The sequence below is a fragment of the Vigna unguiculata genome, chromosome 6 (assembly GCF_037176805.1).
Source record: "Vigna unguiculata cultivar grain cowpea cultivar isolate G323 ecotype 2 chromosome 6, ASM3717680v1, whole genome shotgun sequence".
NCBI lineage: Eukaryota > Viridiplantae > Streptophyta > Magnoliopsida > Fabales > Fabaceae > Vigna > Vigna unguiculata.
The window spans coordinates 30433785-30453748 of record NC_140797.1 but is presented as its reverse complement, the minus strand read 5'-3'; the positions used below and the strand labels follow the sequence as shown (position 1 = coordinate 30453748).

The 19964-nt window shown below is 30.3% G+C and overlaps 2 protein-coding genes across 2 annotated transcripts; both read left to right on the top strand.

The window, feature by feature from the left end:
* The first annotated feature begins 12349 nt into the window (after positions 1–12349).
* Positions 12350–14451, top strand: LOC114188460 (uncharacterized). The gene is made up of 4 exons (XM_028077033.2): positions 12350–12488; positions 12567–12699; positions 12783–12982; positions 13050–14451. Exons 1-4 carry the CDS (start codon positions 12366–12368, stop codon positions 14376–14378), a joined length of 1785 nt encoding a protein of 594 aa, XP_027932834.2. The 5' UTR covers positions 12350–12365; the 3' UTR covers positions 14379–14451.
* Positions 14452–16138: 1687 nt separating this feature from the next.
* Positions 16139–17019, top strand: LOC146885770 (uncharacterized). Its single transcript, XM_085674479.1, has 2 exons — positions 16139–16556; positions 16636–17019. The coding sequence occupies exons 1-2, from the start codon at positions 16293–16295 to the stop codon at positions 17017–17019; spliced, it is 648 nt and encodes a 215-aa protein (XP_085530605.1). The 5' UTR covers positions 16139–16292.
* The last annotated feature ends 2945 nt before the right edge of the window (positions 17020–19964 follow it).

Sequence of the window (19964 nt, the reverse complement as noted above, 5' to 3'; positions counted from 1 at the left end):
TTAAAAACTTATATTAAATTTTCTTTTGTCTTTAATTTTGTAACTTCCTTACGGGTCACACATCGATTATTTTTACTCTTTTTCTATGATTATTTGCCTTTATCTATTTGTTACTTGATACTATTATTGATATTTATACAATGAAAATTTCTTTTTAATATTTGACATTACAGAAAAAATATGTGTATTCTTTTGACATTAACTACTTGATAATATCATATATGTATTTTTTTGTAAAAAAAAATAATTAATATTTGAAACAGTAAAGGAGCAAGTATTGGTGTGAGTATGGACATACCCGTTTCTTGATGGGATGGAGATGAAACAAATTAATACCCGATAAGTATACGGATGTGGATGGGAATGATTTTGTATATCAAGGTTGATGACTACATAGTCAAATATTTACTCGTGAAGCCATGTAGCCATCCTTACTAACGATATTACCTAAACAAATTAATGGTCACACTTTTCTAAAGATGAGACTTTAAAATTATGAAAGTGTTGGAAAAAACGTAACATCAATTAAGAACATTACTGTTTCTATCCCCAAGAAACACCCTATTTGCAGAGAAATAAGATTAACACAAAGAACACAAGAATGTAGCGTGGAAACTCCAAATACAGAGAAAACCCATGACTATAGAGAATAATCACTATGTGCAAATTTGTACAACACATAGAAAACACTCTAAACCCTTTGACCCCAAGTACAACCACACCCTTCAGAGCAAGAATTTAGTTACACCTCACAACATTCTATTAGAAGAGAATAAGAAAAGTAAAATACTAGCTCAAAGTGTCTTTGACTTAGAGCAAAGAACATCATGAAAAAAAAATGAATGACAGTTTTTTTAGTGACTAGATGAATGAATTTTTTTTTTCTTTATAATTGAGTAACCAAATTTTTAGTTACTCATATTGGTTACTAATTTTGTCTTTGAAATCAGTCACTAAATTGGTGGTAACTAATTTTAAAAAGTAAATTAGTCTTTAATTCATTTATATTTTTGGTAATTAGAGATCATAAAATTATAATTATTTATTTATTTAGAGAATTTTTTTAATCTCTCACTAACATACAATTAAAAATTAGTTTTTAGTCATTTTTAATCTATAAAAATAATATTTTAAAGAATTATATATATATATATTACATAATATATTTTAAATCTAGAGTATAATTATTTAAATAAGAGACAAATCTAACTTTTCTGCCATCATTTTATTTTTTTTAAACTTATCAAAATAAAAGATAATTTAAACTATTTAAAATTATATTTTAATAATTTTTCAATTACAGTTTTCTTAACTCTTATCTTATCTCCTAATTCTGAAATTACAAAAAGTCCTTAAATAAAGGAAACAAGGAGGTCCTAGAGGGTGTGGCGTCAGGCGGTAGCACTGAACCGTCAAGCGATCTGCATTGGGAAATCGCCAAGCAGCACTTCCAGCCTTAATTTTGAACACTTTTATTTTACATGGGTTTTAATAGATTAATTTGCGAATTGTTGGTTTTGTTTAAGACCGTTGTTAAAGTTTTTGAATGTTTTCCATGATTGGGAATGATATTAGATGTTTTATTTTTATTGTAGTTGATTGTACCAAGTAATATCCATTAAGTTGTTGTATTAAACATACCAAAATAAAATATATGTCACCTCCAATATATATTTTGCGCTCAAAACACACATAAGCACCTCCACGCAATAACAAAACAATATTTAGAAAACTATAATTGCTTCGAATGCATACATTACTAAGACTTTAATAAACTATGTCACTCTTCTCCTTTGTAAAATTGTTTATTTCTTAATTTAAGTATTTCCCTCACACTCAATTATCATCTTAAAAAAAATATAATATTCTATTACGGGTCTTACATATCAGATGAGAAAATCAAGAAGTGCCAAATTTAAAAGAGCTTTTTTGTGTTAAGATAAGTATCTTGTAGGATGGGGAGTTGAGCTTTCGTCTACGACACAATGCTACGTCACAGAGTTATTTAGTTGAAGAATTATTGATGAACGATTCTGTAATGAAGGTAGTTAGAATATGAGTTTTTATTTTGTACATATTGTTTATTTTGTTTATTTAGAAGAACAAACTAGACACAATTATGCACCAGTTTAAAGGAAGCAGCTCAAGGTAAACAAAATGAGTTAGGTTTGGTTAATTATTATAGCAGAAGGCACGTAGCAATCTATTGTGTTGGCTTAGCTTTATCTGATAGAAATATTTTAATATAATTTAAAAAATAAATAATTAAAATAAAAATTCTATTGTTATTGAAATTTTTATAGATCTTTAATTCATAGGTTAATGTTTTTTATGGCTAACGGTTATATTCTAATTACAATTTACTTCTTTGTCTCTCTTTTCTACCTATAAATATTACCTAGATACATGGGAGAAAAGACAACAACAGAGACAACAAACACTAGAGATTTTCTTAAAAGTGTTATTCTTTTCTTCTCTATATTATCTTAAAACAATGGTTTTCATAAGGTTCGGAGATTTTTCGCTGCACTCGATCGATCTGACGGGTTGTTGTATCTTGGGAGAGAAACGCATATGATTTGAAACACATATGATTGTGTATTTGTTTAGCCCTGTGCAGTAGGGGCGTTTTCTCTCTAAGGATAGCGCTATGCGTGCCTCAACCCAGACATTTCTACTCCTTCCCTTGTTTATTTTTTATTTATTATTGTTATTATAATCGTTGATATTTGATTAATATTCATTGTTTTATATATATGTCTTAGTATTATTATTAATTTAATAATCATTATATTATCATTTTATATTTTTATTATTATTAGTACTATTTGAGTAATCATTTTTTAACATTCTTAGAGCGAAAAATTCCTCGTTATTTCTATTGTTTGATTACTCATATGTATTCATTTCTAAAATTAAAAACAATATAAAGCTGAAGACTGAAAACACATTTGATGAACTAATGTGTTTGTTATGGTTATAATCAAAACAGTTTCAAGTAAGCCTAAAAATTGATGCATATAATTGTTTCTATTTCTATTGGTAATAATAAATGAAATTATGGATAAATAAAATTCTTTCTCATTGAATATTTTTTTTTGTGATGTCTATAATGTTTTTGCTGTTATATAAATTTATGCTTTAATATTGTCTATTCTTACCATTGATGATGATGTTCTATATAATGTATATATTTTAAGTGTTTTGTATGAAAATAATTATAAAATAGTTTGTCATACTAAAACTACTATTATGTTATGGAAAACACTTGAACTAAACTTTGCATTTGCAAAGGGGAAAAAAATTAGCTTGATATTTATATGAAAAGAAATGACTGATAATAAATTATCATATTAATGATTTTTAAAAATATTGTTTATAACATGAAATTACGATGAATTAATTGACATCATGCTTATGATCATGTGTGTGATGATAAAAAAAAATCTTTATATGATAAATTGAATGGATGGTCAAGTAAAAACTAAACTTGTCTTCTAGCAATCATTTAAAAAAAAAAAATGCTTTTGTTTGATATGGTAAATGTTATGTTTCAAGTTCTAGATTGTCTTTGCCTAAAATTATATTAGTGAAACTTTATATTATGCTTGCCATATATTTGAATATAAAGGGTTGTCATAAAGTTTTTTATGAGTTATGAAAGAAAAATAGAACCACATTTAAAATATTTCAAAGTGTGGGGGTGTCTTGCAATGGTTAAAATACCTTTTAATAAAAAAATCTTGGTTATATATTATAAAGTGAATGAATATATACCTCGCTATTTTGACATCTAGTGATAATATTATTTGTGTTTCTTCTAGTTATGGCAATATGTCCAATTTCTTGAGATGATTGAAGGATATATTAACGTAAATTGTTATTGATTCTAGTGACACAAGATCACTTGTTGGTTATGGTTATGTTTTAACCTTGGATGAAGGTGTTCTACCATGGAATATGTTAAAAAACTAGTATTCTGTCACAATCTACTATACAAGCATAAATTATTCATTTTTCCAATGCATCTTGACAATTAAATTGTTATATTTAAAGTTTGGGTTAAATATGTTTTTGGTCCCTCAAGTTTTAGTGAAATTTGGAATTAGTCCCTCATCAAAACTTTTGACCTATTTAGTCCTTCATCTTTCAAAATGCGTGAATTTAGTCTTTTTAACCAAATTTTGTTAAGTTTATCTCACATTTCAAGCACATTTCATGATAGTATTTAAGTTAACATTGAAGCAAAAATGTGTCAAACAGTATAAATAATTTAAATACTATCATGAAATGCGCTTGAAATGTCAAATAAACTTAACAAAATTTGGTTAAAAGGACTAAATTCACGCATTTTGGAAGATGAAGGACTAAATTGGTCAAAAGTTTTGATGAGGGACTAAACCCAAATTTCGCTCAAACTTGAGGGACCAAAAACATATTTAACCCTTAAAGTTTTTAGTAAAAATGTTAATGAAATTGGCATATGAGAATGAGAGACAAATATATTAGAAACTAAATCACTCATGGTATTGTCTCTCTTGACTTTGTCAGATCAAAGAGAAATATTGCAGATCTGCTTATCAAAGGGTTGATGCATCAACAACAAGTATTTGAGTCGTCAAAGGGAATGAGACTATAGCCCATAAATTAGTTGCAACAATGGACACCCATCTCCACATGAATGGCGATCCCATGGAATGAAGTTCAATGGGTAACAACGAAGTTGTTGTTGACTAAAGTACAACAAATAATTTGATTAAATTTTATGTCTCATTCCTATGGCGAGGTGTACTATAAATTGTGGCAATAATAAGGTTGATGTATGTGCATTATTATGCTTATTTTATAAAATACCTCTTAATAAACTTAATGGTTTAGGTATGTGCATCATTATGCTTATTTTATAAAATACCTCTTAATAAACCCAATGACAATTATTGTAGGGGTGTGAGTCATAAACCACCCTTTGAGGGTTTACCTAGTGAGTGTGATGGTGGGGCCGCTATTGTGAGACATGCGCAAGTCTCTAAGTGACACTCATGAAACAAGATACATGCACAAGGTCGTAACGTGCACCCACTGATTAGAACCTATAATGAACACCGATATTGTATGTGTTATTTACTAAAACCCAGTCACAGGGGATGTAACTCAAGGCAATTAAGTCTCTGCATTTTCTCGGGTGGAAGTTTATAAGCACTAGGTGTAAGGGTCAGACCCGGAAGGTTCCTTATGCTGAACTACAATATTTCGTTTTAAAAGATAATATATTTTGTGTTATTTTATTTTTTAAATTATGTGGGGGATTGTTAGAAATATTTTAATATAATTTAAAAAATAAATAATAAAAATAAAAATTCTACTGTTATTGAAGTTTTTATAGACCTTTAATTCATGGGTTAATGTTTTTTATGGCTAACAACTATATTTTGATTACAATTTACTTCTTTGTTTCCCTTTTCTACCTATAAATACTACCTAGGTGCATGGGAAAAAAGACAACAACAGAGACAACAAATACTAGAGTTTTTCTTAAAAGTGTTATTCTTTTCTTCTCTATGTTATCTTAAAACAATGGTGTTCATAAGGTTCGGAGATCCTTCCCTGCACTCGATCGATCTGACGGCGGGTTGTTGTATCTTGGGAGAGAAACGCATATGATTTGAAACACATATGATTATGTATTTGTTTAGCCCTATGTAGTAGGGACGTTTTCTCTCTAAGGATAGCGTTATGCGTACCTCAACCTAAATATTTCTACTCCTTCCCTTGTTTATTGTTTATTTATTATTGTTATTATAATCGTTAATATTTGATTAATATTCATTGTTTTATATATATGTCTGAGTATTATTATTGATTTAATAATTATTATATTATCATTTTATATTTTTATTATTATTAGTATTATTGGAGTAATCATTTTCTAACAGATATGATATGACAAGAATGATTTGATGATTTTTCTTTTGCTATGCTATGTGTGGCATTCCAACATCAGAGCAAAAAAGGAGAATAAGAGGAGAATGTACTCTGTTTCAGAAATATTCAGAAATATTGCAGGGTAAGAAATTGACAATGGTAATTCACATTAAAAAAACACTTTTAAATAATGATTAATTTTAGTAATAAAAAAATATTTAGAGATTAATTTTTTAATTAGAGACTAATTTAGAAGTCAATTATTTTAGTAGCCAAAATCTTGATAGTTAGAGTTAGCAATAAATTTTAAATACCTTAAACATTGTTTTAGTTACCAACTTAGGGACAAATTATAATTTTTTAAAATTATTTTAGTTACTAATAATTATAATTTATAAATTAATATTTAAATTGGTTACTATAGTAACTAATTTTTTTTGTCATCAAAATTAATAATTATTCAAAGATTTTCTGATAATGCTAGTTTTATCTTTGTCTTCATTCACCAACCATCACACTTACTTTTTGGGTTACTATTCATATTTTTTCAAATGTTAAGGAAAATAATCTTTTTCTAAAATTCTATACTTAGTTTCACTAATATAGAAGAACACTATTTTACTTTTAAATTTGTAAGTAATGGCATTGCAATTTTCTCTCACTCTCTATTATACTTGATTACCAACTTTGAATTAGTTATTAACACTATTTTTATCATCTTAAAAACTAATTTTAAATAAAATAAATTATTTAATTATTTTGTTATAAAATTAGTAAAAAAAATTTAATAATTGAAAATCTTAAAATTTTAAAAATTATTTTAAAATTATTTTGACGATTTAAACCTTAAATAAGTGTTAAATGGTAATAAAATATAATATATTTTGTGATAACTTTTAATTATTTGGATATAATAACAAATCATAAAAAAAATTGTGGTAATTTTTAATTGTTAGATTTCATTTTCTTTTTCTAGCAAAAATACCGACGGTTAAAATATAATATTTTGTAAGTTTTTGACATATTTATTTTGATTATTATTTTAACTATTAGAGATTTTATTTGTGACAGTTTTTAATCGTTAAATTTATAATTTTAACTGTCATAAATATAATATTTTTTTTAGCGTACATGTCTTACATGTTTAACCATTTTTGTATAAAAATATGTATAATATTGTAGAAATAAAAACATAAATATCAAAATTAGCTCTTGAGTTTTGTTCTCGTTTAGTAATTTTTTCCATCAAAACTAATAATGTAATTAGAGATGTCAAAATAGGTTACAGCTTGTGAGCCAACACGGCTCAGTACGGGTTTGAGCCGAGTTAGGCTGAGAAAATTTCATGTTTTCTAAAAGTGGATTTAATTCGATCTGACTCACTTAACCCACGGGTTAAATGGGTTCTAGCCGGTTTGAAGGTGTGGGTTGACCTACAACCCACCACCAACAACACTATTAATTTTTTTTACAATTTTTAAAAGAAATTATTATAATTATTTACTACTCCTAGTTATATAGGTTCATATTTTTAAATACTAGAATGTTGCTCAATAATATTTGAATAATTTGAATGTTTAATCTATTTGTTTGTCAAGTTATATATGTTGATACTTTAATTTTTCACTACTATCTTTATAATAATATTTCGAGAACTAGATGAACAGTTTGATTCCATTATTATAAAAAATAGGGTTAAATATGTTTTTGCTCCCTCAAGTTTCAGCGAAATTTGGAATTAGTCCCTCATCAAAACTTTTGACCAATTTAGTCCTTCATCTTTCAAAATGCGTGAATTTAGTCCTTTTAACCAAATTTTGTTAAGTTTATCTGACGTTTCGAGTGCATTTCATGATAGTATTTAAGTTAACATTGAAGCAAAAATGTGTCAAATAGTATAAATAATTTAAATACTATCATGAAATGCGCTTGAAATGTCAGATAAACTTAACAAAATTTGGTTAAAAGAACTAAATTCACGCATTTTGGAAGATGAAGGACTAAATTGGTCAAAAGTTTTGATGAGGGACTAAACCCAAATTTCACTTTCGTTCTAGTATAATAAATATATAAAATAAATTACAAAAAAAAAACATTTGTAAGTAAATCAACCTACTAACCCACCAACCCGTGAGGAATTGGACCGGGTTGCAAATTTCTGACTCACCAAAAAGTGAGTGGAGTTGAATTGATCCTTTTTTTAACTCAATTCGTAATAAGTCAACTTGTGTGAACCGGATTCGCTCACTTTGACACTCCTAAATGTAATGATCCCACCATGAGGATAACTCTTGTTTTATGTAATTCATTATATATATATATATATATATATATATATATATATATATATATATATATATATATATATATTCTTAGTTTTCTACCTCAAATTTATAGGCTTGAATCAAATAATGATCATTAAATCTTTTTCTTCCATACACATGTCGTATATGAGTGAAATAATGCGAAAGATATATTCAAACCTCAAACTCATTTAAATTGTTTGATTCCGAAAAGAAATATTCAAATTAATAAAAGAAAAAAACAATTTTAATCTTTATCTTAATGTGCACACATGTTCGTTAATGTGCCTCAGCTTTTTTTTTTGTGGTTTAATTCATGCGTTACATTACATGAGTTCAAACTCCAATCAAAATGATGAATTAATAACTTGAAATAAAATTAAATAACATTTGAGAATTAAAAATAAACATTTAAGTGGTCATATTAATAAATGTAAAAATGAACTATTAATTAGTGCTAAGAAATAAATTACAAAAAAATTATTTGTAAGTAAATCAACCTACTAACCCACCAACTCGTGATGAGTTGGACCGGGTTGCAAATTTCTGATTCTCCAAAAAGTGATTCGGGTTGAATTGATCCTTTTTTTAACTCAATTCGTAATAAGTCAACCTGTGTGAGCCGGATTCGCTCACTTTGACACTTCTAAATGTAATGTTCACACCATCAGTATAACTCTTGTTTTATGTAATTCATTAGTTATATATATATATATATATATATATATATATATATATATATATATATATATATATATATATATATATATTCCTAGTTTTTTCTACCTCAAATTTATAGGCTTGAATCAAATAAGGATGGCTTAATTAGAATTTTAGTCCCCTACTTTATATGTGAGGTTCATTTTGGTCCTCTTATTTTTTCGGGGTTCAATTTAGTCCCCTAGTTTGTGTAAGAGGTTCAATTCAGTCTTGTGTGTTAATAGCGTTAAAAAAATTAACAGCAGAATGATTTGATGTGATACTATGGCAATTAAAAATGACATGTCAAGTAGGGACATCAGATTATGTGGACACTAGAGAACGAGAAATTAAAGGCAGTGGTAATTGGGTTTTGAATGAAATTAGGGTTGGGGTGTTTTGAACGAAATTAGGGTTCGTCGAAGAAAGAAATTTGGGTGCGAGGAAGTAATTGGGGATAACGGTTGAACAAATTAGGGTTCGAGGAAGAAGCGAAAATCAATCAATATATAACGATTCAAGGAGGAAGGATTTTCGGTCTCCTTCGGTGCGGCATAGGTTCGTCGCTGTGTTCGTAGTGGCACGAAATCGAAGGTAAGTTTTGCATACCCCACGAGTTACAGGAGCAAGATGAAGAAGAATGGCCCCTAGACATCACTCAAAATTAAGAAAGCTTGCCAAATGAAGATGAACTCTAACAGGACGAAGAAGACGACTTAAATTAGGGCAAATGAACACTTCTATCTCCATAAATAACCTTCATTGCCACCTCATTACACCACATTGATGACAAGGTACTCAGAACTTGCCACATTCCTCTTCCAAACAGACACAATGGCATTGTTCTGACGCCGTTTAACTAAAACTAACGGGAGGGACCATTTTAAACTGTTTTAACAAATTGGAGGACTAAATTGAACCCCGAAAAAATAAGAGGACCAAAATGAACTTCGCATATAAAGTAGGGGACCAAAAGTCTAATTAAGCCAATAAGGATTGTAAGATTCGCATAATTTAATTAATTAAATAAATAAATAATTAATAAATGCGGATAGGTAGTGCATTTATGATATTAAATTCTGTTGCATATGATGTGGAAAAGTACTAGCTCAAGTGGTTGAGAGTACTTTGATTGTGTGAGAGGACTTGGGTTCAAGTCCTAAGTATTCCAATTATGTGTTATTTAGTTATTATTGTTTTAATAATATGTTGGGGCATGTTTGTATGACATAATACTCGAATTGTGTGAGTTAGCAAGGAACATGAGTTGGCTTAATGCTTTAGTATTGATTTGGCTTTGGCTTGGTTGAGGGTTCAAACCTTGGTGGACTCAAATTTGCTTTCTTTTTTGCTAAAAAGTTAGTATGGCCTGAATATGAAAGGGTAGAGACAACCCTCGGGGACTTGCTTAAGAATGAGAAAGATTCATGGGGATTCTGTAACTATTCCATTCCAAGAAAATAAAAAAATTCGAAACAATTGGGATTTTTTGGAGATTGGATGCAGTTACTAATTCATGATCTGACATGTACAGAATGAAAACTTCATTCTCGATTCTACAAGAATTTTTATGAAAGCCTTTCATTTGCTTCTCTTCGATGGAAGTTTTATTTTCCCAGAATGTATCCTAATTTTTGGCCTAATTCTTCTTCTGATGATTGATTCAACCTCTGATCAAAAAAATATATCTTGGCTCTATTTTATCTCTTCAACAAGTTTAGTAATGAGCATAACGACCCTATTGTTCCGATGGAGAGAAGAACCTATGATTGCCTTTTCGGGAAATTTCCAAACGAACAATTTCAACGAAATCTTTCAATTTCTTATTTTACTAAATGATGGGCCTTGAATAGCAATTAAAATACCATTAAGGCTATTTTCGTTTTTGCACTTAACACCACTATTAAGGCACCTATAAAAATTCAGAATTTTGTGAAAAGAGGGTTTCTGCAATTCTGGTTTTGTATCAATTGTGTGGGAGCGAATTGGAGAGGATTGAGAGATTTCCTAGGGCAAATTGTGGAAGGAATAAGGGATTTTCATGTTGGGTAAGAAGAAGAGCTGTAACCTTATACTTTTGCAAGGGAAAATACCAGGTTAGGGGAGCTGAGCCGAATTTCTATGTTTATAGTCATTTTGCATGATGTGTGATGAAATTGTGTTCTGAATTTCGTGTTGCACCTAAGGGAATTATAAGGGTTTTGGGTTTTGGTACTGTTTTATTGAATGTTGGCCTAAATGCATGTGTATATTGGGGTTATGCACGGTATATACTATAATTATGCAAAGTTGGGTTGTTCGGGGCCTATTTTTGTGTCCAATTATGATCATAGGTCTAATGAAATTGTTCCGAGTGAATGGTATGAAATTGGAGTGTGTTTTAGGTTTGATTGTTGTTGTTATGCGCATAAACCAGTGCCCAAGCCTGCAATTCCCACTCAAGCAAGCTGGACTCGCCTAGGCGAGAGTTGCAGGGTTTGAGTTTCAGGCTCTGCTCGAGCATCTCGCTCAGGCGGGGTAATTTGGTCTTGGGCGACAGGCTATCTCGCTTAGGCGAGTGTGCCTCGCCCAAGCGAGAACTCGCGTGTGTCTTGTGTGGTTTGATTGCACATCTCGCGCAAGCGGGAGGGATGGTTTTGAGCGAAGGTGCATCTCGCTCAGGCGAGAGTCTTTCGCCTAAGCGAGAGTTCATGGGTGGTTCCGCTGTCTCGTTGAACTCGTCACCTGGACAAGGAAGTTTTATCTTGGGCGAGCGAGGGTCTCGCCCAAGCGAGAATGAGCTCGCTTAAGCGAGATTACGTATACTGCAGAGATTCTAGAGGCTCGTGTTTTTAGGAAATGAAGTATTATTAAATGTATTGAAATTAATTACTTTATTTTCTTTTATTAAATTCGTAATATCCTGACGGGATGTTACAAGGATCATTAAATCTTTTTTCTTCGATACACATGTCGTATATGAGTAAAATAATGCTTAAGATATATTCAAACCTCAAACTCATTGTTTGATTCTGAAAAGAAATATTCAAATTAATAAAAAAAAAAAGTCAATTTTAATCTTTATCTTAATGTGCACACATGTTCGTTAATGTGCCTCAGCTTTTTTGTGGTTTAATTCATGCGTTACATTACATGAGTTCAAACTCCAATCAAAATGATGAATTAATAACTTGAAATAAAATTAAATAACATTTGAGAATTAAAAATAACCATTTATAAGTGGTCATATTAATAAATGTAGAAATGAACTATTAATTATTGCTAAGAAATAATTAATGCTTCTAAATTTAAATAATGAAAAAGTCAATAGAGTTTGTCATGGTATTCTATTAATTGATTAAAATATAACGGTTGTGATCAATGACTATAAAATTGGTTAGGAGTGGTTTTGTTTAGTTGAATTGACATCGTTTGGTTTGCTATTATTCGGAATCAATTGTAATGGCAAATGACAAGGTTTTTGTATTAGAGGGTGAGATGAGTTTGGTGTTAAGACAGATGAACAAAACTTTTTATTCTAATAAAGAAATCTTCCTTCAGGAACTTATTAATAATGCTTCAAATGTAAGCAGTTCTTTAATTTAATTTTTATTTATACATTTATTTTATGTTAATGTTATTAATCATTGGATGTACACACAGGCTTTAGATAAAATTCAATTTGAGAGTCATACAAACAAGAATATTTTAGATGATAGGGTAATAAGATTGGTTCCCCACAAGGCTAACAAAACACTTTCCATCATTGACACTGGTATTGGCATGACCCAAACAGGTAGAAAGATGTCAATATTTCATATTCATTTTCACTTTTCTTGCATGCTCATTAATTGTTTTATTTTCATGTGTTTATTTTAGATTTGGCATATAATTTAGGAGTTGGCTTCTACTCTACATATTTGATTGCTGACAAGGTTATTGTCACCTCTAAGCATAAGGATCATGATCAATATATATGGGAATCTCAACCAGGTGCCTCTTTCATTGTTAATAACGACATCAATGCCCAACAACCATCAAGGGGAACCAATATCACCCTTTTCCTCAAGGATAATCAGGTTCACAAAGTAACTTATTTGTATTTTTTTTATTATTTCTTTTGCTTACTCAATTCATTTTTTACAGTTAGAATACTTGGAAGAGGTCACTATCAAGAATCTCGTTATCAAATATTGCCAACACATCTCCCACCGCATTTACCTATGGAATGAGAATACGAAGGATGATTGGCAACTTATTAACATTTGGTTTCATAACCGAGAGAGAGACAGTAAACATGTAGCTCAAAAACTTATGAATCACATACCAGATGATTTTGTATTCTCTATTCTTTCTAACCTACCTTTGAAATCTTTGAAGAGATTTGGATGTGTACGAAGATCATGGGCCCTCTTGTTTGAAAATTCTCATTTCATGAACCTCCTTCGTAATAACTTCATATGTAATCACCAATCGTACTATGATGATACATATCTCCTATTGAATCTCTCTCCACTTTACCAGAATCATTACAATTCCTCCTTATTTTCAATTTCTGGCGAGAGGTTTCAAAATATGGAAAAATTATACTGGCCTAGTCAAATTCAAGAGGATTACCTTGAGGGAATTGGTATTTTAGGTTCTTCTAGTATCAATGGAATTCTGTGCCTATACGTAAATAATGGACGACAACTTGTGTATTTATGGAACCCAACTATCAATGAATTAAAGGTTATTCCTCCCAGTCCATTTGAGAATGCACCATATTATATTTATATTGGGATAAACTATCACGGATTTGGTTATGATTGTGTTAGAGATGATTATAAGGTGGTTAGGCAAGTATCTTTTTTTGTTAATTCTGATGACGATGTGGAACCACATGATGTTTTCCCCCTCTCATGTATTTGGGAGATGTATAGCCTAGGAAGTAACTCTTGGACAAACCTTGAACTGCGTGCTTCCGTGCCTACAAGTTTTGATGATAATAATAAATTTTACTTAGAGGGAATGTGTCATTGGTTGGGTTATGCAGAGAGTTGTATTCAACATGTAGTATCATTTGACTTGATCAATAAGGTGTGGATTACGACCCTCCCACCTTTAGACATACCTATGGAAATATATGATAATAAGCATTTTGTGAGGAGACAATTATTTCTCCTAAATCAGTCAATTGCTTTGATGTCAAATTATGCAGAAACAACAACCTTTTACATATCAATTTTGGTTGAAGTAGGTAAGAAGGAAACATGGACTTTACTCTTTGTTTTTGGACCCATACCTTACATTGCGTTCCCTGTTGGAACAAGGGATATGGGCAATATACTCTTCCAAACACATGATGGTGATCTAGCATGGTTTAATTTAAATACCCACACAGTTCAGAAGCTTGGTGTCAACATACATGGTGGTTATTCCCAATTAGTAGTTCATAAGAAAAGTCTTCTTACAATTGCAAGAATAAATAGTTAATTGTTTTCCTTATTTCCATTTGAGTAGGTAATGATTCGTTATCATAATTTTCTCTTGTACTTGTCAAAATAAGGCTTGTCAGTTTCATATCTTATTTCAATTTGAGTAGTTAATGATTCATTATCATAACTTTCTCTTATTTTTCAAAATAAAACTTATCAATTTCATATTACAATAAAGTATATGATAAATTATGAAACTTTTTAGAAAGTTGTGTTTTGATATGATGTGAAACGATTTTCAAATGAGAGAATTGTATAATTTCAGATTGTCTATTTTAATCGAGATAAACTACCTTTTAATTAAGATGTTAATTTCACTTAGTCGTGAAATTATTTAATTAACTCACTATTTTTAACGTATTTAAATAGAAGAGTATAAACCATTTAAAGAGATATTTAAAGAGATGTAAAGATTTTAATCTACCAAAAACATATTTTACTATATTAAAAGAGAAACCTCATAAATACTCATGGTTCTAGGTTATTCTTATATATTAAAGCGATTTTCTTGCCGATTAAAATGCCATTTATAGTCATTTGAACCCAAATAATAACATTTTAATAGAATAAAGCATCTTTTAATCAATCAAAAGCATTATATTAATAAGACAAGCTTGAATGCATTCTAAACAATGCTTTCAAACTACAATTTAAAGATTAATAAGACACTATCCGTGGCCAACCCGTTTTTATGTGAATGTCATGAATCACATTTTTTACACAAATGATATAAAATTCTACTTACGTTGTTTACTGTAAAAGGGCAAACCAAGCCAATTCATCTCCAGTTGATTTTCAAATTAAAAAACTTAATGTAAGTTATCTTAGAGAAATCAAATCAGACATGTTTTTTTTTTCTTAATTTTCAGAATTTACCAATTATAATATTAACCCAAAGTAAAAGGTGGCAAAATTAACCCATAAAAGATGAAATTTGTGATAGATTAAAATTAAAAATTCTGAATGGAAAACTCAAGTCTTTGTCGATGAAAATTCCTAATATTAATAAGAATCATACTGATAGTTATTGTTAATAATAATTTAGAGAAGAAATGTCGTGAATCAGGGTCCCAAAATTCTATTCCAATTACTTCTTAAGGAAAATAACTAACAAATTGGGTACTAAAATGGAAATTTAAACATAAAGAATGAATGATCAGACCAAAAATTATATACCAAATACTTCTTAATTAAAGCAACTATGAATGAGTGTTATAAACAAAAGTTGGTAACAAATTAGATCTTGACAATTTTATTGGGAAGTTCAATGGCCACAATGGCCAAAAGAAGATTGAATGGTATGAATTAAGTTAGGACTAGAAGTGGTATGGGGTCCAATCACACCATGCGCCAGCCATATGGTCTGTCATGTTTTATGAAATAAGTTTTATAAATTAAGTTATGACAATATCATAGGATTAGGACCCAAATTCATAATATTTTTACATAAAAATAGAATAAATTTTACGACATGTTCTTCAATAGTCGAATGCATAAAAATATGTATATTTATTCTATGATTATTTAAAGGCCTATTGGATTATTTGTGGTAGATAAGCATATTCTTAGTAAATCTGTCTCAACTCATATAAGTTAATATCATCACGTTATGAGTACATATCAAAACTTCAATACAACATCATTGAAAAAAAAACATATGAATACATATGTAAACTAGTAAATACATCATAAGTTTGTTAACAAAATCAACATAAAACTAATCAGAGTGAACATACCATGTTGTGATAGTTTAAAGGAATTTAATTTGGTGTGATTATGGATCACCAACTAGTGAATGATTATGAATGTTAGGAGAAGAGACTTTTATTAGGAAGTTAAATTGGCCAAAATAAAAGAGATTGATTGGTATGAATTAAGCAAAATCAATTAAGCTTTGGTACTATAAATTGAGATGATTAAACTATCATTTTCCATCAATTTCACAATGAGTTATCTCAAATTTACTTTCTTCATTTCTCTCTTCTTCTATTGTTCAGTAGAAGGATTTCAGTACTGGATAATCGCACAAACTTGGCCGGCAGGCTTTTGTAACCATAATGTTTGTGATGCCACAAAACCAATACCGTTAAAGTTCACTATACATGGCTTATGGCCATCCAATTACAACATGTCACCGCCATTACCTTGCTCTAAGTCCAAGCTAAATGTATCTTTGGTAAGCTTTTTATTTTTTAATAATATTATTTTGATATTATATTCAGAAGATGACTTCTTTTTTTTGTTTATTTTATTAGATTAATGGAATAGTTCCTATACTTGATCAAGATTGGCCAAGTTATAAAACGATAAACAGTTATTTCTGGAATTATGAATGGCAGAAACATGGATCATGTTCAAATATGCTACCATTTGATTATTTCACATTGGCGTTAGATATATATAAAAGGAACGATCTCCAACAAATACTCAAAGATGCAAATATATTACATGACAATACTTACGGTATCAACAAAATCATGACAGCCATACAGACATCACGAGTTGGTGTTCAGCCACAACTATCATGTGAAAAGGGGGACTTAGTTGAAATAAGGCTATGTTTGAACATAAACCCTATTCCGCAGTACATCAACTGTCCTCCAAACAAGGCTTGTCCTACTTATGTAAACTTTATCTAAACTATCATATAATTAATGAATAAACAATTACAAAATTTAAATAATTGTGTTTTCTACTTTTCTACACACTTTTCTACACGATTAGACTACTTATTTTATGTTGTGCCGTTAAAATTTCTAACTAGCTAAACTAAAGAGGCTACTTCTTTTCTATTGTATTCAGATGTGACTAAAATAAATTCAACTACACAAATCTATTCAACTGTACTAATTAATCCATAAAAATTGCACTTTTATAAAAAAATTAAACTTAACCATGTCATAATGCAATTTACAAAAACTAACTTCTTAGTTTTAATTTATCTAATGTGGGTGCATGTAAAATAATTTATTCAACTAATTTTAGTTTAAGATAATTCATTTTTAAACATTTAAAATTAATTCATTTTTAGTTTATTTCTTCGAGAATGGAAGACAACAACTGAGATATGAGAACAAAAATAATAGATTTTTTTCTCTTTAGAAAAGAAAACAGGTGAGAATGGAAGATGAGAACAATTCGTGAGAAACTCAAGTCATATAAAATAACAACAATTAAAATCTGGTTATAAAAAATATACGGTACAATACTTTTACTTCTAGTTCATAAAACAAAAATTAATATATAAGAGATTCATGAAATAAATTATTTACAAACAGAGGAGATCATGTGGTGCCTATATAGATGCTTTCATGAATGAAAGAACTTGAATGATTTAAATTTAAAGTTCTTAATTAAAAGATGAGTTTGTAAGATATAAAAGGCTAATAAGAGACTTCAAGATGGTTTATTTTAAAAATTTATGACTTTACAACCATACATATGACTATCGATGACAAACAAACTGTGTACGTGGGTACGGAGCAAAACCAGTTATATTTTTTATACAAATCATCACTAGGTACAAATATGAGTAACACTTAACTTTATTTTTTAAATTAGGTTAAAGATGATATTAGGTATGAACTTTTCGGTCATGTCCCTATCCTCATAATTGTTTCGGTTGTATTTTATATAATTTTACTATATAAAATTGTTATTTTCTATTTTATTATTATTATTATTGATTAACATTAATTAATAAATTATATTTTTTGTAAATATTAGTTATATTGTACTATTGTTATTAATTTATGGATAATATATATTAATTTTGCATATTCTGGACGTGGAGAACCTGTTTTTTTTTTTCAAGGTGGAGCTGCGTCAATTTCTGTCGTGATGAAGGAGGTGCGACTTCTTTTTCTTCCTTGTCATGATTTGCATCTACAGGTGGCTGCGTTTTGTGCAGCAGTGTTCGCAGCCTCCCTCTTCGTCGTTTATGGAAACAACAGTCTGCGATGGTGGTTGCGCTATACAAAGCTTGGTTTTTGCCGTCGTTGTGGTTGAGCACACAACGATGGTTGCGACGGTGAGATCTGGTGTGATGGTGGGTCTGATCGCGTTGTAAATTATGTTGTAGTTTCCATGCAATAATACTTTATTATAAACAAACTACTATAGGATTTTAAGATTCATGATTCTCACACGTTACGCACATAATCACACATTCATGTACATAAATCATAATAGGATACTAACCTTGATCCATGAGAGATCCAATAATAATGCGTTCTTCAACTTCCTTTTCCCACTCTATCTCTTTGTCTTTGTAACTCCTGTCACACTCTCTTTCTTGATGGCTTATTGTGAGAGAATCTTATGACCAGAGACACAACCCTAATATCCTTTTATAAGCCAACGTTCTTCAAGTTGGTTGAGCTTTATTTTATTTTATTACAACTTCCCATAATAACCAATAGGTCCTTATATTTTATTAAATTACAATTAGGCCTATCATAATATTTCCAATGAGTTTAATTCTGATGGAGGCGTGGTTCGGGATCGTCACACGGTTTTCAGAGCAGTTGATGGGATCATGCCCAAGACCTTTAAAGAGATCTCGGATTAGCTTTAGATCATAGAATAGGAACTCTTATAATTCTTGTAATGTTTTTGTTTGCGCTTTACCAGACCTTTAGTTATGTTGGGCCTTTTTGGTGTTTCGGCCCATAGTATATAAGCCATTGTGAGACACATTTGTATTCAGATTTGAGTTTTATGAAACAGTGAGTTTTCTCTCAAGTCTCGAGGTTCTCCTCAGAACCACCGATCCTTATCTTTGAATCTCCGATTCAAAGTGGCGGATCTTCCTCACTTATCTTGGAATCTCCTCCAAGTGGCGTGATTTCCTTCCGTTCCGCAAAAACCCCCAATCGACGTCCTCCATTTCCCCCCTTTTCGTTTTAGGGTTCATACCCATTTTCGTTCTAGATGAATTCCTCCCCAAATCCGAGACGGTCCTTCATCATCTGGTAATCAGAGCTCGGTTGATTCTCTTTCGAGTCGTTTCGGATTTTCATTTGCATTTGTTCGCGTTTTGGTTCTCGTTGTTTGCTTCTCACGCATTGCTCTTGTGAGCTCCGAAGAATTTCTGGCGGAAAGCGATCATTGTTCCTCTTTCGATGTGAACTATAATCAAAGACCATGATAAGAAGTGGTGAATGAGTGTGCCCAACCGGTTTGAGGAGGTCATGGTCACTATTTTGCTGATTCCGTGTGTGGTTGAGCCAAAGGAAGATTGGAAAAAGCAACATTTGGTAGGTCAATTCAAAGGACGCGGACGGTGTTATTTTTGGCAAGATGTGGTGCAGCAGAAACCCATTTGACAATAACCCGTTTATGGCTTAATTTAGTGCAATTTTTAGTTTGGAGGTGACAACCACCGATCTCACTATCCCAGCAACCAATTTCCTTTTCACAAGTGTCAGCAATCATTGTCATCCAGCAGCTTTGTGTGGTCCACTTAGTGCAAGACACTAAATCAAGCAGGTTTTCAAGCGGTGCATATAGGGTAGTGGATGCATACAAGGTGTTTATGGAAATGCTTCAGAGAGATTACAGCTTGGATTTGTTCTAGCATGGT

Coding starts and splice junctions, on each gene's coding strand:
- LOC114188460 (XM_028077033.2), top strand. CDS start 12,366: ATGGCAAATGACAAGGTTTTTGTATTAGAGGGTGAGATGAGTTTGGTG. Junction 12,700..12,782: donor TATTGGCATGACCCAAACAG/GTAGAAAGATGT, acceptor TGTTTATTTTAG/ATTTGGCATATAATTTAGGA. Junction 12,983..13,049: donor TTTTCCTCAAGGATAATCAG/GTTCACAAAGTA, acceptor CATTTTTTACAG/TTAGAATACTTGGAAGAGGT.
- LOC146885770 (XM_085674479.1), top strand. CDS start 16,293: ATGATTAAACTATCATTTTCCATCAATTTCACAATGAGTTATCTCAAA. Junction 16,557..16,635: donor CCAAGCTAAATGTATCTTTG/GTAAGCTTTTTA, acceptor TTATTTTATTAG/ATTAATGGAATAGTTCCTAT.